Source organism: Triticum urartu, chromosome 6, assembly GCF_003073215.2.
Source record: "Triticum urartu cultivar G1812 chromosome 6, Tu2.1, whole genome shotgun sequence".
Classification (NCBI taxonomy): domain Eukaryota; kingdom Viridiplantae; phylum Streptophyta; class Magnoliopsida; order Poales; family Poaceae; genus Triticum; species Triticum urartu.
The window spans coordinates 521,967,950-521,982,373 of record NC_053027.1 but is presented as its reverse complement, the minus strand read 5'-3'; the positions used below and the strand labels follow the sequence as shown (position 1 = coordinate 521,982,373).

Here is a 14,424-nt window from a genome sequence, read left to right as displayed (position 1 = left end):
GTGATCACCGCAATGTGGCACGAGGCCCACTTTAATCCATGCCAATAGTTGCCTACACAAGAGCCAGTGACTCGGCAATCTTGATTTGAATGGTGAGCTTCTTAGGGAGTGTATGTAGTATCCGGTCGACCAGTACCCCAACAACATGACCGCCCATCACCTGGACGACACCATCGTAACACGACTTCACAGCTACGAACGGAAAATGAACGCAAAGACCTCCTCAACACGTTAGAATACAGACTACCAAGACCTCGTTGCGGTGACCATCCCCATGATCATGATTTTATGAGATTTTGCAAGTCCACACATAAAATATAGCATGTACAGAGTACATGGTCGTTATTATTACTTGAATTTCTAGAATTTTCATCATTAAAAAAACTACGTCGAAACTACACGAGTGCATCTACACTCTCTCATGAATAAACAAAGTAAAAAAATGTGTATTTTCTTCCGAGTGAAACATCACTATCTCCGTGGTCCTTGATACTTCGATAGAGACCGGCCAGTGGCCATTACCTATCTCTTATCCTAGTAGTAGTTAACTAAAAGTACAATAAGACACTCAGATTAAAGCGTAAAACAGGGCAAAAGCGCGGAGGCGGGCAGGGGGGGGGGGGGGGGGGGTTGTTTAAAACAGTAATGCTAGAGCTACAGGCTTGTTTTACCAGGTTTATCGTACAGACTGATGTGTAGCAAACTGATTAGTTTAGGATTAGCAGCAGGGCCCCCACCCCCTGAAATTAGGAAGGGACGAGTGAATTAGCGAGAGGGGGTCCGTAACAGACGCGTAAAACATCTGTACGTCTAGGATTATTGGGGTTAAAAGATTGGAGACGACGGCTGGACGTTCGTCAGTTAACGAGCTCCGCACTAGGTTTTTTTTCCCTTGCTTTAATTACTGGGAAAATTTAAACTAAGCAGCTCAACTACGCACGGACGTACAGAATACAGAAACGGACGGACTAAAACGACCTTCTTTGGTTCATACCTTTGCCTGCAACTAGGCTGGCGAATGGTATATACGGCGTTTTGTACCAGTTTGACAGTGCGGCGGTGTGATCACTTAAATAATAGTTATGTGCGCCGGCGACTTTGCTTTTTTTTTTTTTGAGACTTCGGCAACGAAAACTCTTGCGTGCTATCGACCGATCGTCTGCCTGCTTCCTTGTGGCCTGGGCTACCAATTAATTAACAGAAGCTTAATCAGTATTATCATTATTTTAACCGAGAATCAGAGGCTTGGGCCTATCACACCGTTTAGTACTATACTAGTCGTGTTTATTTTAGCAGAAAAAATGCAACTTTTTTTATAAAGAGAAAAATTGCACTTACCTTATGTAATTATGTAGAATCGCCTAGCACGTCAAGCAACATACTCCCTCCGTCCCAAAATTCTTGTCTTAATTTAAGACAAGAATTTTGGGACGGAGGAAGTAATAAGTTACAGGACCCCGCATGTCAAAGAGCATTATGTTAAGTTTATACCGAATCAAAAATGGTGATGCACGACCGCACGCATGCGTAATTGTCATATGTACTGGCTAGTTGCTGCATGGCTTGTATCCATCCACTACGTTGCAAATGGGTTAATTCAATGTCGTTTAAAACAAGTAAAAGTGTAACCCGTCGCACAAAAAAGCAGAGAAGAATTAGGTGAATGAAACCTGTACTTTCAAAAGTGTTTTGTGCCGCTGAAACTGTACTACTACTCTCCGTCAAAAAATGACGGAGGTACGTACGCAGGCGTGCATGGTGTGGTACGCGTGTGTATCATGCGTTGCGATGGCCTGGCTTTGCATCAGGAAAGCCAAGTAGGGTCTTCGAATAATAATCCAGAAAGCAAGAAAGGGATAGCTAGAGGTAGATATGGAGGATGTGCTGGGGATCAGGCCGCCTGAAGCGAGTGCTGCCTGTTCCCACCTCTTTCCTCACCTCCTCCTCTCAGACTCGATGCTGATCAAGTGATGATCGAACCCCCACCCCTGAACGACACGACGTGAATCCACCAGCGGAAAGAAACGCGGCACCCGAAATTCCCCAAGGACCCCATGCATGCTTCATCATGATTAATTGGAATATATGATTGCTTTCATGAAAGGATTGAGGCAACACAAGATCATATGTACGCCTATCGAGCTCGAAGCCTGTCTGCCATACAGTAATCCTGATCTTGCTTCATCGCCGGTTCGACATTAGCACTGCTGAACTGTGTGTTCCATTTTGAACTTGATCTTGTTCAGTTTTGGGCTCGAAGTTTGCAGAAAGATATGGAAGCAAGTCAAGCGGAACAAGTTGCGTATGTAGACGGGGCTGTATATATATGACGACTGTGTTCGAATTCAACTGTTAATTATACATCGGTGGTCTGTTAATTAATCAATCTAGTAGTAGTATACATGCACATGGGCAAGAATCAGAAGAGAAAGAAAGCCGTACAAAAACCAAAATCATAAGCAATATGGATCCCAGACTAATCACCTAGTGTGACTGCCTCTCATACCTCTCCGTATCTGGTATCTCTCTCCCTGTCTATGTACGTGTACGTGTACATGTGTACATGTGTGACTGTCGTCTCCGGCAGGTGGCAGAAACACGATGAACTCCTCCCGCTCGCGCGCTCCGGTGCTCAACAGACGAAAGCCGGCCGGCCGGGGCTCGATGTTGGATAATCGATCAGGAGGTGACCTTGGCGCGGGTGCACGGGGCGAAGGAGTAGCCGTGCTGCTGCTGGTGGTGGCCGCCGGCTTGCACGTGCACGCGGTGCGACGACGAGGAGTGCGAGTGCGCCGTCTCCCGGTCGACGAGCGCGCGCAGGCGGAGGAACTCGTCGACGGAGCAGGGCAGCCAGAGCGGGCCGGCCGAGCTGTAGCCATACGTGTCCCGGGCCGCCTCCAGCAGCCGCTGGAACAGCGGGTGGTAGAGGTAGGCGATGGGGATGACGAACCGCCGGAACCCGTCGCCCTGCTCCGCCTCCGCCTGGGCCTGGCCGACCCGCACGGCCAGCCACCCCTTCTTCACCTTCCCCCTCTTCTCCGCCTGGTCCCCTTGCATGATGGTGGCAGCTCCCTCGCCGGCGGCCCGACTGCAGCCGCCCTCTCGCCGTCGCTGCCGCCGGGAAGCTACTTGCTGCTGGATAGCTGGCTAGAGGCCTAGAGCCGAGCGAGAGGTGTGCGTGTGTGGTCTGTGGTGCGGTGTGCTTCGCGGCACTCGCGGTGGTTTTTATAGGACTGCTTCTGCTTGGCTCGACCGGGCCGGGAGGAGATTAGGTTAGAAGATTAAGCCGCAGGTGCGTGGCGCACCCGTGCGCTGCCTGTACGTACGGCGTCCTTTTTGCTACGGAACCCGGCCGACCTTGGGCCTTCGTGTCGGATGGATCGTGTGCGTCGCTGACAGGCCGGCCCGTCGGAATAATCGGGTTACGGTGTCGGGGTCGCTGGCCGTACCGGGCGATCGTCGCGTGCGCGTCAGGCCTCAGTTGCGGTGAGCGGGATAGCCGGATAGGTACGGCGGAGCAGTGAGAGTGGAAGGTGGAGGGATGGCTACGGTGAGGAGGGGGCACGCTGTCGCCGGGCCCGACCGACGGGGTGGTGCACAGGTCGTACGTACGTCGTCCTTTGGTCCCGGCGCGCCTGGCCCACGACGGCGGACTGGCGTGTCAGGTGGAATTGTTTTCCGAGTGTGTTCCTGTACGCGACTGCTGCTCCACGGCCACAAGAGATGTTGATGCATGGGGGCAATTAATTTGTCGGGCTCTCGTCTAGCTTCGCTCATCGCCGAATTGTTGGATCGTAGCTGTTGGAGTGACCCTCTGGGTTAAGTTCTGGTAGTTTTTGTTTGATTTGGTGACCCTCGTGGGCATGCTTCTAGCTGTTCCCGTTGAGGTCTCATGCATACATGGTTTATTTCTCGTTGGCATCGTGTCATCATGATGAGTAGGATGTACTATTTCCTTTTTGTCTAGCAGACATGCTACGTGTATAAACGTAGCTTGTTTCTACTACTATATTAAGAAAAGGAGGGTAGGGTAGGGACTGTTGTTTCTCAAGCCCATCATGATATCCTTAGTATGTTGTCATTTGAACAAGCGCAGGAAAACGTCATACTACCCCGACTCCCACGCCGCCCGCTCTGCCGACACGGGGGTAGAAACCCTAACGCCGCCACCGTTCCTCACTGCTCCCTGCTCCCCCCCCCCCCTCCACGGCCAGAGGGCATCCGCTGGGGAAGCCCGGTCTGGCCCTAAGAAAGGCGGCAGCGGGGCCCTGCTGATGAGGCGCATAGTATAGGGCTACTACTCGGCGCGTCGAGGGGATCTCGAGCTTGCCGGTCTGCGCGCCCTGGATCCGCCCCGATGCACGCCCATGGGGGTGAGATGGAGCGGTTGGCCGTACCCTCGTTGCGACGTGGAGGTGTTGGGCGCGGTTAGTGCGGTGTGGAGGCTATGGCCAACAAAAACCAACATAAGAAGAGGCAAGATCACCGGATGCCTAACTCAGGTGGTGGTGTTGCTCTTGGTTTGATGTCATATGTTAATGTTGTTTGCGTTGGGTATGGAGAGCCTAGGCACCATATGGATAAGTGCACTAAACCAAAAGCTTATTTCATCTGCAAGATGGTGAATCACAGGTGGAGAGTTGTCGCACTAGAAAGAAACCTCATATTGTTGCTAGGTATTGTGGTAGTGTTACTAGAGATCTAGGGTTTTACCATCTCGACATGCCTAATGTTAATGCTCAACACCTAGGATCACTGAAGAACATTGGAATAGCGTATACTGAATATGGCAAGATTAATACACATGAATTAGCTAAACAGTTCTAGGACATTTACAAAAAGATTGGCCCTCGCACATAAATGCACTTGATGACAGGACCTTCCTAGTTAAGTTCTCACATGAGATTACAATAGAGTATGTGGTTGGCTATCCTTGTTTTGGTTTGACTAAGGGGAGTGTGGTAGTTAATTTAGAGGTCTGGAAAGGTGGTGTTGATGTTATTGCCTCAGTGCAAGAGGTCTAGATTAATATTAGGAAAATGAACCCAAAATGGTGTGACTAGACCATCATTGGTCTGATCACATCTGTTTTTCGTGTTCCTTGACATATTGATTGGCATCACAATTTCCAAAGTTTCTATAAGACTATCAGGGTGAAGATTACTTGCCAGGATTACGCCAAGATTCCTGAGGATAAAGTGTTTGGAATAGATGGAGAGTTGTCAAGGTCCTGGTTGACGTTGAGCGTCCAAGTGATGTAACTAAACTACCTGCTATTGAGGATCCTACTGAGGCTGTTAGACAAGAAACTATGGATATGTATGGGATTTCTGATAGAAACAACAACAATATGGCTAAAGATGACAGGTCCGGTAGAAGCTCTATGAAGAGATTCAATCAAGGTGACGGTTAACATGTCTATGAGAACATCAACTCAACTAGACATGTGGTTATGGACTTCTACAACAAATACTCGATGACTATGTTGGGCCTGAGATTCTACTTCTCTATTAAAAGGCCAGGTGCCCGAATCTCTACAGAATGCAAGGAGAGATCCTATTACAGTAGATCACCCAAAATAAAGAATGATGCTTTAACCTGCTTGGAGAAATGGAGATGGTGAGGAAGATGTACAATTTGTTTATGGAAATGGCCAGGATAGTAGAGACAGGATAATGCTGAAGATGACCAAGACACTAATGCTCAAGGCGATGCTGCTATTGTAGCCCATGTTTCTATTCATCCTTGAGAAAGATCGATTTGAAGAGCATTTCCTCGATTTCCTTCCAATTACCGCAGTTGCAGGTAAGAGGTGGGGCCCTATACAAGTAACGAGACAAAGTAGTGGGATTCAGTTCATTGGAACAACTATTATGCAAAGGGCTCATGAGATCAAACAAATTCAGAATCATGCGAAGCCTAAGAACATGACAGGTAATATCAACAAATCTTTTGTTTGTCTTTAACAATACTTCCTTTGAGTCAATACCTAGTAAAATAGGTCTGGACGTTGACAGTCAATTTATTACCCGCATTCTGGCTATTCCACCCGATTTAAATTTATATATTGGTACTTTGGATGAGAGGACTCAAAGAACCGCCAGTTATGTTGCAAAAGAGTTTCATTTTTTTGAATTTTTTACTATTTATTTGATTTTACTGCTCACCGGGTTTAGATGAGCCGGGCTCCGAATTGAATCATCGTGTTTTTCTTTATTTTTAAGGGCACCTTAGACTAGTCAATTATGCCCTTGTTTTTCCTCCCCACCAAGGATGTTCGTGGTAATTTGTACGAGTATAAACACCCTATGGTCACTTGTAAATGATCTCGCATTTGAATGAAAAGTGTTCTCACTAAAGGTGGGACTGGTGGGACCGTGGGCTTCCACTTTAACAATAGGGCCGAGTGGATTCTCATCAAATGGAGCAATTGCTGCCAAAATTACACATGTATAGGAGGTAAAAGGTAGAATTCACTTTAAAAAGGGCCAGACAACTTATCTTACAGGTAGAACCTTTTTTCTTGTGAAGTACCTTATTACTTGCAACCTTCATTACCGCACCAAACTTTTTGCAACCCAAACTTGATCAATAAAAAACAGCTTTGCGAGATAATTAAGCATATTATTTACTTTGCCAATGTTGCTTGTCGTAAAACCACGAAGGTCGCCTTCGGTTTAGCTCCTGAAACTTCGTATAACATGGCGACAAGTTTCGGTTCCACTCAGAAGTTACTGTTACTGCAAAATTGTTTATGATATCCAATAACAAGCATACTTTTGTAATAAAGGTGCGCGAGTTACCTTTGATAGACGTTGAAATGTTCTTACGCGTGGAGATGCTAACTAAGGTTGGTGCTGAGCTTTCCAAGTCCTAACTAAACACGGTGTGTAATAATGAATAGATAAACGAACTGAACCCAACCAAATCTCGGCCTCTCAGCTCCAGTGATAGGAGGATTCGTTACCGCCTCCCAAAGTTTAAACTAACAGTTTGCCTAATTCACATCTAGATGTTCTTTGAGAATGTCACATCTAAACTCTCACAAATACATAGCAACAAGGAACAAAAAAATAGATCACAAACATAGTGAACATCAAGTTAGATGTGACATCATCTAGATGTGTCCTAAACAGATCCATTAATTAAAACTAAAATACGGCCGTTGTAGGCTCGAACAGCCAAACCCAGGGCCAAGGCCAGCGGCGCGCACTCGGGCGGCACTGGCATCGCACCTCCATCCGACGGCATAATGCCCCGACCACCAGCCCCCAGCGCAACTCACCGGGTCCCGGACGGTGCCCATCATCCATGGCCGATTCATGCGCGTTAACACCACGACGGGATAAGCTAGGCAGGCGCGGGTGATGGCGCTGCCACGTCACAGCAGAGATGGACGGCGATGGATGGACGCGGCGCGTGCGTGCGCCTACATCGCGGTCACCCTCGCGCGGCCGCGCAGACGCCCGACGCACGCGTACGAGATGTCGAGATGTGCTTGGTGCGCCCGCGCTTTGCTAGTTTTGCTCGCTTCTCTCCCGCTTCGGCCGGTGAAAACACTGGACCAGTCGATCGGTGCTGCGCGCCCGGACCCGTACGTACTACGGTGGATTGCTCTCCTCGATCCGCGCCCGGGAGCAGGCCGGCATGGACATGGCCGCATGGAGCGGTCTGCGGTGCGCGCGCCGGGAAATGCAAATCACCAGAGGAATATTTGTTTGCTGCTTTGCAGGCTGGCAAGTGGGCAAGTGGCACTGGAGATTACGGACTACGGGTAGATATCAGGTGATACCATCTTTTACATGCTTCCATGATACAAATTTTGAAAAGTCATATTTAGATGTTTCAAAAAATTCTACAGCTCTAGACGGCACGTCCATCTCTCTCGCGCGCGATTGTGTCACCGCGCATTGATCTCCTCGGATAACCAACGGATAAGAGTATCTATAGCCGGACCTCTAAAACCTGTCTCATACGCTTGGACGACCATCGGGTCACTGTCGTCATGATTTTTTGTTCTAGACGGGCCACTCAAATGGTCGTCAAATGCCCGGGCTGGTCGGCACCCCATATCTAGCTCAAATATGGGACAGATATAGGGGCGCCTAGATGCGTCGGGAACGCCCGCTATGTCGGACCTGACCCACGCTGACCGACCCGACCCCACATAAATTCCTCCCCATCTGTACGCCGGACCAAACCTAGCCACTTCACTCCCTTCCTCTTCAATCCCCTCTGTCACTCAAGCTCGTCTCTGGCTCCTTCCGGCTATCTCCGGCATAGCGGGCAGCGGATTTGAGTCCTTCAGCTTTAGATCCGTCGACCCCGAGCTCATCTCACGCGGCCTCAAGGAGGAGATGGCCGTCCGGCTTGCGCCCGTCGTGCCCGGGAGAAGGCCCGTGCACGGCTGCTCTCGAACTCCATCCGTCGGGAATACATTGCGTCCGTCCAAATGGCGCATGTATCCGGCACTAGGCCAGTCGTAGCTGCCTCGCCGGAGGCCGTGCGGTCCTTCTAGCGACCGAACGCGCTGGCAGATGTGCAACCCCTCCGTTGGCACATCTATTGGACGCCGTGCCCATCGTGCAAGGCACCGGACGTGGGAGACGGCGCCAGCCCTTGCGGCGGCGGCCTATGTTGAAGAGGCGGAGTCACATTCTCCGGCGCCCCGTATGGGGCATCAGTCTGGGTGACGCAACCGCATCGTGGTGGACGTCGGCGGCTCGTCCTTGGACTGATCCTTCATCGATCTGATGTCCACTGGCATCATTCGGGTTCCGAGCTCCGAGAAAGAAGAGTAGGGCATGCGAGACGGCGGCGCCTCGTGTCACATAAGCCGGCTCATGTCTCATGCCTTACTCTACCTTGCCGGCGACCGGACCAACACTCTGAGGAGCGCAGCCAGCCTACGGACATGGCCAGGGCGGAGCCGGGCGTGCGGGGAGCGCAACCGGACGAGCTTCGCTTAGATTAGATTTCACGTTGCATGTAATAATATGGATTTAAAGTTTCTAATTTAAGATATCCGGATGTGAAATGCATTTTTTGAGCCATGACCAGTTACTGTCCACAGACGCGTCTACGGGTATTTAAGGGGTTGGATTTATCAAATCCGGCTGCAGATACTTTCACGCGGGAGGCAAAGTTTATACGACGCTTAACATCGAATAATCATGAGTAGACATGGTGGCACGCGCGGTCGGTATCAGGCCCGCTCGTTTCCACGTGATTCGTGCCATCCTAATACGACTAGCATGTATAGTGAGATGCATGCAAGCGGTATAGCAGGAGTATTACCTACGCCCTGGCCAGCAGATGGCCCACAAGGCAACGTCATGCATTCAAAAGAGCAGTGAATTGAGTATACGTCAATTAAGCCGGGCCTGCACCACCCAGGAACCCCCTGCAGCCCATCAAGTCAGCCAGCAAGTAATTAATGCAAACATTTCAGGGCTTTTTGTCTTTGAAATCACCCAACGGATACCCTTTGGCTTAGTTTGACAGGCGAGTCTGATTTTGATTGTAGCGTACTTATTTTCTTAAAATGAGAGAAAACATGTTTCTTGACAATTAGTTTTATAGAAGAGCGAATTTTTTAGAAGAGTGCACCGATACCGATATCTAGCGAATGTTTCAATCTTCCTTTCTAAACGAGTGAATTATAAAAGAGTGAAATGTGTTGTTTTAAAGGGGTGAATCACTATTTGTTTTTAAAATGATTGTAATTTTTAATTTTGAATTGATTGAAATGAGTGTAATATGTTTTGTGAAACAAGTGAAATCATTTTTTGAAAATAATTGAAATTCTTAGTTTGAAATGACCGGAATCTGGTTTTTTTAAGGAGTTGAATGAACGACTGAAATATGTCATTCTAAGAGAATGAAATCATTCTTTTTGAAAATGATTGACATTATTTATTTGAATGAAGTGAAATGAGTGGAATCGGTTTTTAGAAATGAGTGAATGGAGTATGTTGTTTTAAACGAGCATAATCATTTTTTAATGATTGAAAATATTTGTTTGAATAGAGTGAAATGGGTGGAATCTTTTTTTGTTGTTGAAAGGAATGAAATAAACGAGTGAAGTAAGTCATTTTAAATAAATTATTGGAAACATTTGTTTGAATCGAGTGAAACGAGTGGAATCTTTTTTTTTAAGGAGTGAAATAAATGAGTGAAGTGTGTTGTTCTAAACTAATGAAATTTTTATTTTTGTAAATGATTGAAATTATTTGTTTGAATTAAGTGAAATGAGTGGAATCTGTGTTTTGAAACAAGTGGAGTATGTTATTTTAAAGGAGTGCAATCGTTATATCTGAAAATCAGGTTAGGGGTCGTTTCCAGTGCTTGCTGTTCGCTCGTCATGCATCGCTGCTCTCATTTTCCTGCACGCATCGGGCAAAAGAAGGACATGTGAGACTAAGATGACAAATTCTAACACATTGGTACAAAGTGGCCAGCTTGGTAAGTTACCAACAAAAAATTGCAATCAAAAAAATAATTCTAACACATGGCATAATCAAATCATCCCTTTTAACTCCTCCAACTGTATCATCAAGGGCTACATATCTGTTATCCATCCTCTGATGTTTAACCTCATCTGAGTCAACCAGATCTATTCCTGGAATAGCCTCCACAGAATCCAACAAATCTGCGAATTTGTCGGTTTGGTCATCTTCAGTTACCTCTCGCACGATGTCAAGCCTCCCCAAATGGCTAACAAAAATAGTCGAAGTCAGGAAAACAGGCAACTCCCACGCCCCCTAGCACCCCGATCCAGAACTCTCTCCAAAAATACTGACATGCTAAGGGACGGACATGATGGATATAAGTCAGCGCGTTCGTACTTGTACCCAAGAAGCGCAGGAGCAAGCTCAGTGTCAATACGCTAACCTGTGCATCCATTTCTGCTCTTCTTGTTCTTCTACTTACCCATAGGACACAGCTTGAAGAAGAGCTAGTACAGTGCACCACGTCCAGAGCAGTTATGACCGACCAACCCTGCAAGGGGCGCCCCTACCAGACACGCTAGTATTCATACAAAAATAAATGAGACCTGGCCCACTCCTGTGAGGTATATCGCTACGTATTCACCTCGGCCTACTAATAACCCGCACCGTATCACGCAGGGCCTATATTAAGTAGCAATCACGACGCCTTGCGGATGACCGGGATAACGGCAGCGCGTAGCCGCATGTCCCAAAAATTCACGTCCGCTTAACATACAATATAATCTGGGTGGTGCTTGAGTTAACGTACTTTAATTAGGTCTCGAGTTTGCGCGTGCCAACAAGATAAACTTCGAGTTACTTGTTTCGCTCTCACTCCCCGGGTGAAAAGCGATCGATCGAGCTCGACGGCCATGATAAAAAGCGGGAGGCGACATCGTACCACCGATCAACTTCGTGCGTCGGCAGTAACTCGATCACCTTTCTTTTCGAGTTCGATTCATTCTAGTACTTCACCTACAAGAAAACACACGATCGATCGACTCGCCTGATTGGCCACCGGAGCAGCAAATGGATCGATGAACTTGCGTGCGTGGTCACCTTCGCCGGCGACCATAATGTGACAGCATGACGATGACGAGATAGCGCGTGCATGCTGAAGCTGCAGGTGCCTTATGAGCGAAGCAGTACGTAAGAACTCCGTTCCATGCAGTGTGCAAACCCGGTAGAAATGGAGCAGGCGGCAGTACGTCCAGTGCGTCAGCAAATCAAGAATGGCTTGTGCGCGCTGCCTGACGGAGCATGGCTGCCGTCCCATGTACCCGCAAAAAAAAAAAGACTGAACTAGATGATGGAACACAAACCATGTCCATCCGGCCACCAATCTCTATCTCTATCTCTATCTCTATCTCTACTACCTAAAAGAAACGGAGTGTTCCGTTTCCCCTCTTCGTCTAACCTCTCATACGACCCCCTCTTTCCTGTAGCGATTTTCTTTCCCCCCCTGCACCGGTTTTCTCCCTGCCGGTTCTGCCGGTTTTATCATCATCACGTAAGGTAACCAGACGCAATCAATTTGTCGCTGGATGGAATATTTAGTATACGATACAATAAAACGGAGCGATATCTCTGGAGATTTTCTTGCTCCCGATATTTTTTGCATGCGATAATGGTGCTAGCATCAGAAGGAAGCAATCACGTGTATGTAGGGAATATAATCGCGGAGATTGCAAGGCAGTTAAGGCCGTGTCTCACATGCAGGAAGGAATTCCCGAATTCAGCGGAAGAGAAGACGACGGCTGCCTCAAGATCGCCTCAAGATCGTCCTCTAGATCACATGCAGGAAGGAATTCCCGAATAAACCGGTTTTGATTTTTCCGGACAAACCAGGATCAATCTTTGGTAACACATTCAATTCTCACATGGTAATCAATCTCTTCTTTGGCAATGCATAACGCAATCAATTCTCACATGGTGATCACAGGCATATTCTTCCCTTCCTTATCTTGGTTTATTTCTTGCCTTTTCTGCGTGCTGATTTTTTCTCTCCATAAATATCTCTCCCTTCCTTATCTAGGGTACCTGCGCCGTGGATATATAGGATCCCGCTCGCACCGCGCCGGGAGGCCACCATCCTCCTCGAGGAGAATCGGCCGGAGCACCAAAAATCATGGTGTTGTCCAGTACTCGCCTCGAGTCTACAACAACAGTGCAGGACACTAGAGGCCCACCAAACCCGCATCGCCTCTGCGCACCCACGTTGATTGTCGCCGCAGAGCCCTTTTCTCCAAGTAGACGGCGGCGCGACAAAGATCCTCAATGTTTTATAATTTTCTGCTATGTTTCGTATCTGCTTGATTGCCATTTGTAATGTACTTTTTCCTTGGTATAGTTACGGGGATCTGCATGATGACAAGCTAGCCTGCATGATGCAGTCATGTAAGATATGGGCAATGGCCTGATGGGAGCTAGCTTGTTTCTTAATTGCTTCATTGTTCATCTTCCTCTTTGTCAGGGTCATCCCATGAATATATTGATTATATTTCTCAGGAAAAACAGGCTCTCAATACACACTGATTATTCTTTGTATTGCAGAAAACGTAAATCATTTGCGAGCTAGAAGGAACTCATCATTCTAAGTCTCCAGTTGTACTCTTAGTTAGGTTGGATTTTTTTTTTGTAAATATCCTTTTAAGACTAGCACTATTTATATTCCCATGCTTTTTCCAGCATATACTATCTGAGTTGGTTAATTCTTTTCAAATCTTTCTTCTTTTTAAGTTGTGATGCAATGCCACTGTCCATTGTTTTCGTCACAAGAATTTATTATTTAGTCTAGCATGGTCTTATGTATTTGCATGATTGTGCCCAGTATTAAGGTTAGTTTGTTGATAAATGAAAAAAAAGGCTTGTTTGGCTATTAAGATACATAAGAACACGATGAGGCCATGCTTGTGCATCATCAGTTCATCACCAATAATATTAATTGTGGCCATGTATGTACATTATTTTGGAAGAATAATATTTGGGAAAATATTTGTCGAGGACAATTGGAGAGAAGGATTGATGACATGATTCCATTCATGGCGAGCCAAAAGTAGAATCAGGGCAGAACATGCATTTGCATGTGTGATAACTCAAGGAAAGATAAATGGATTATTTATTTATATGTGTCGTTTGAGCTATACATATCTACATTCCCGTGGCAACGCACGTTCAATTACCTATGAACCTACGATAAGCTAGCGATGGGACTCCCCGTGTCGCCGTCGCGGATCTTCAGCCAATAATGTTACCGACCGGTCAGGTCATCATATGCTAGGCTGCCTCACGGCCTCACAGGAACGGCTGACACAACCATTTACCACGGTGTATCTGGACGCAAAACTGCGTGCACTTCCGATTCCCAGCCGCGAGAAACCAGTCACCACCACGCACGCGCGTTCCTTCCTTCCAAAGGGTACGTACCACAGCTCCACCAGTCGCTCGAGATTGCTCTCGCGCATACAGTACATAGAAAGGTGTTGCGTGGCCGTGAACGATCAAGCAACAATGTTCTTCGTGGAATCGGGGTCGATGATGCCATGATGGTAGTGGTACGTGCTCGCTATCTATCTATCTAAAGGGCCCCTTGGCGCTTTGGCACTGAGAGCAACGGAGCCACGGGGGGCACGCAAGCGCAACGCGGCAACGGATGTCCATCGAAAGCCACCATCGTCGATCTGTATCATCATTATGATCGCTCATCACCGGCAAATATTCCTTGCAAAAGCTTCGCCATTGGTGGCCGTCACTGTTCACTCGCTGGTCCCATGGACGAGACGGGAAGCCGATCCTCCTTTGCTTTGATTCGCGGTTGACTGTCAATGGCGGCCACGCGTGGGCGAGATGAGATGCCAAGCAAACACGGTGCACTGCATCAAGTTGGAGCCGGGCACGTACTACGTGCCGCCAACCAAAGGAAAAGCCGAAGGGA

At 47.6% G+C, this 14,424-nt stretch overlaps 1 protein-coding gene across 1 annotated transcript; it reads right to left on the bottom strand.

Moving 5' to 3' along the window:
- Nucleotides 1-2,303: 2,303 nt before the first annotated feature.
- Nucleotides 2,304-3,215, bottom strand: LOC125512618 (auxin-responsive protein SAUR32-like). The gene has a single exon (XM_048677719.1). The coding sequence runs from the start codon at nt 3,055-3,057 to the stop codon at nt 2,680-2,682; it is 378 nt and encodes a 125-aa protein (XP_048533676.1). The 5' UTR covers nt 3,058-3,215; the 3' UTR covers nt 2,304-2,679.
- Between the last annotated feature and the right edge of the window lie 11,209 nt (nt 3,216-14,424).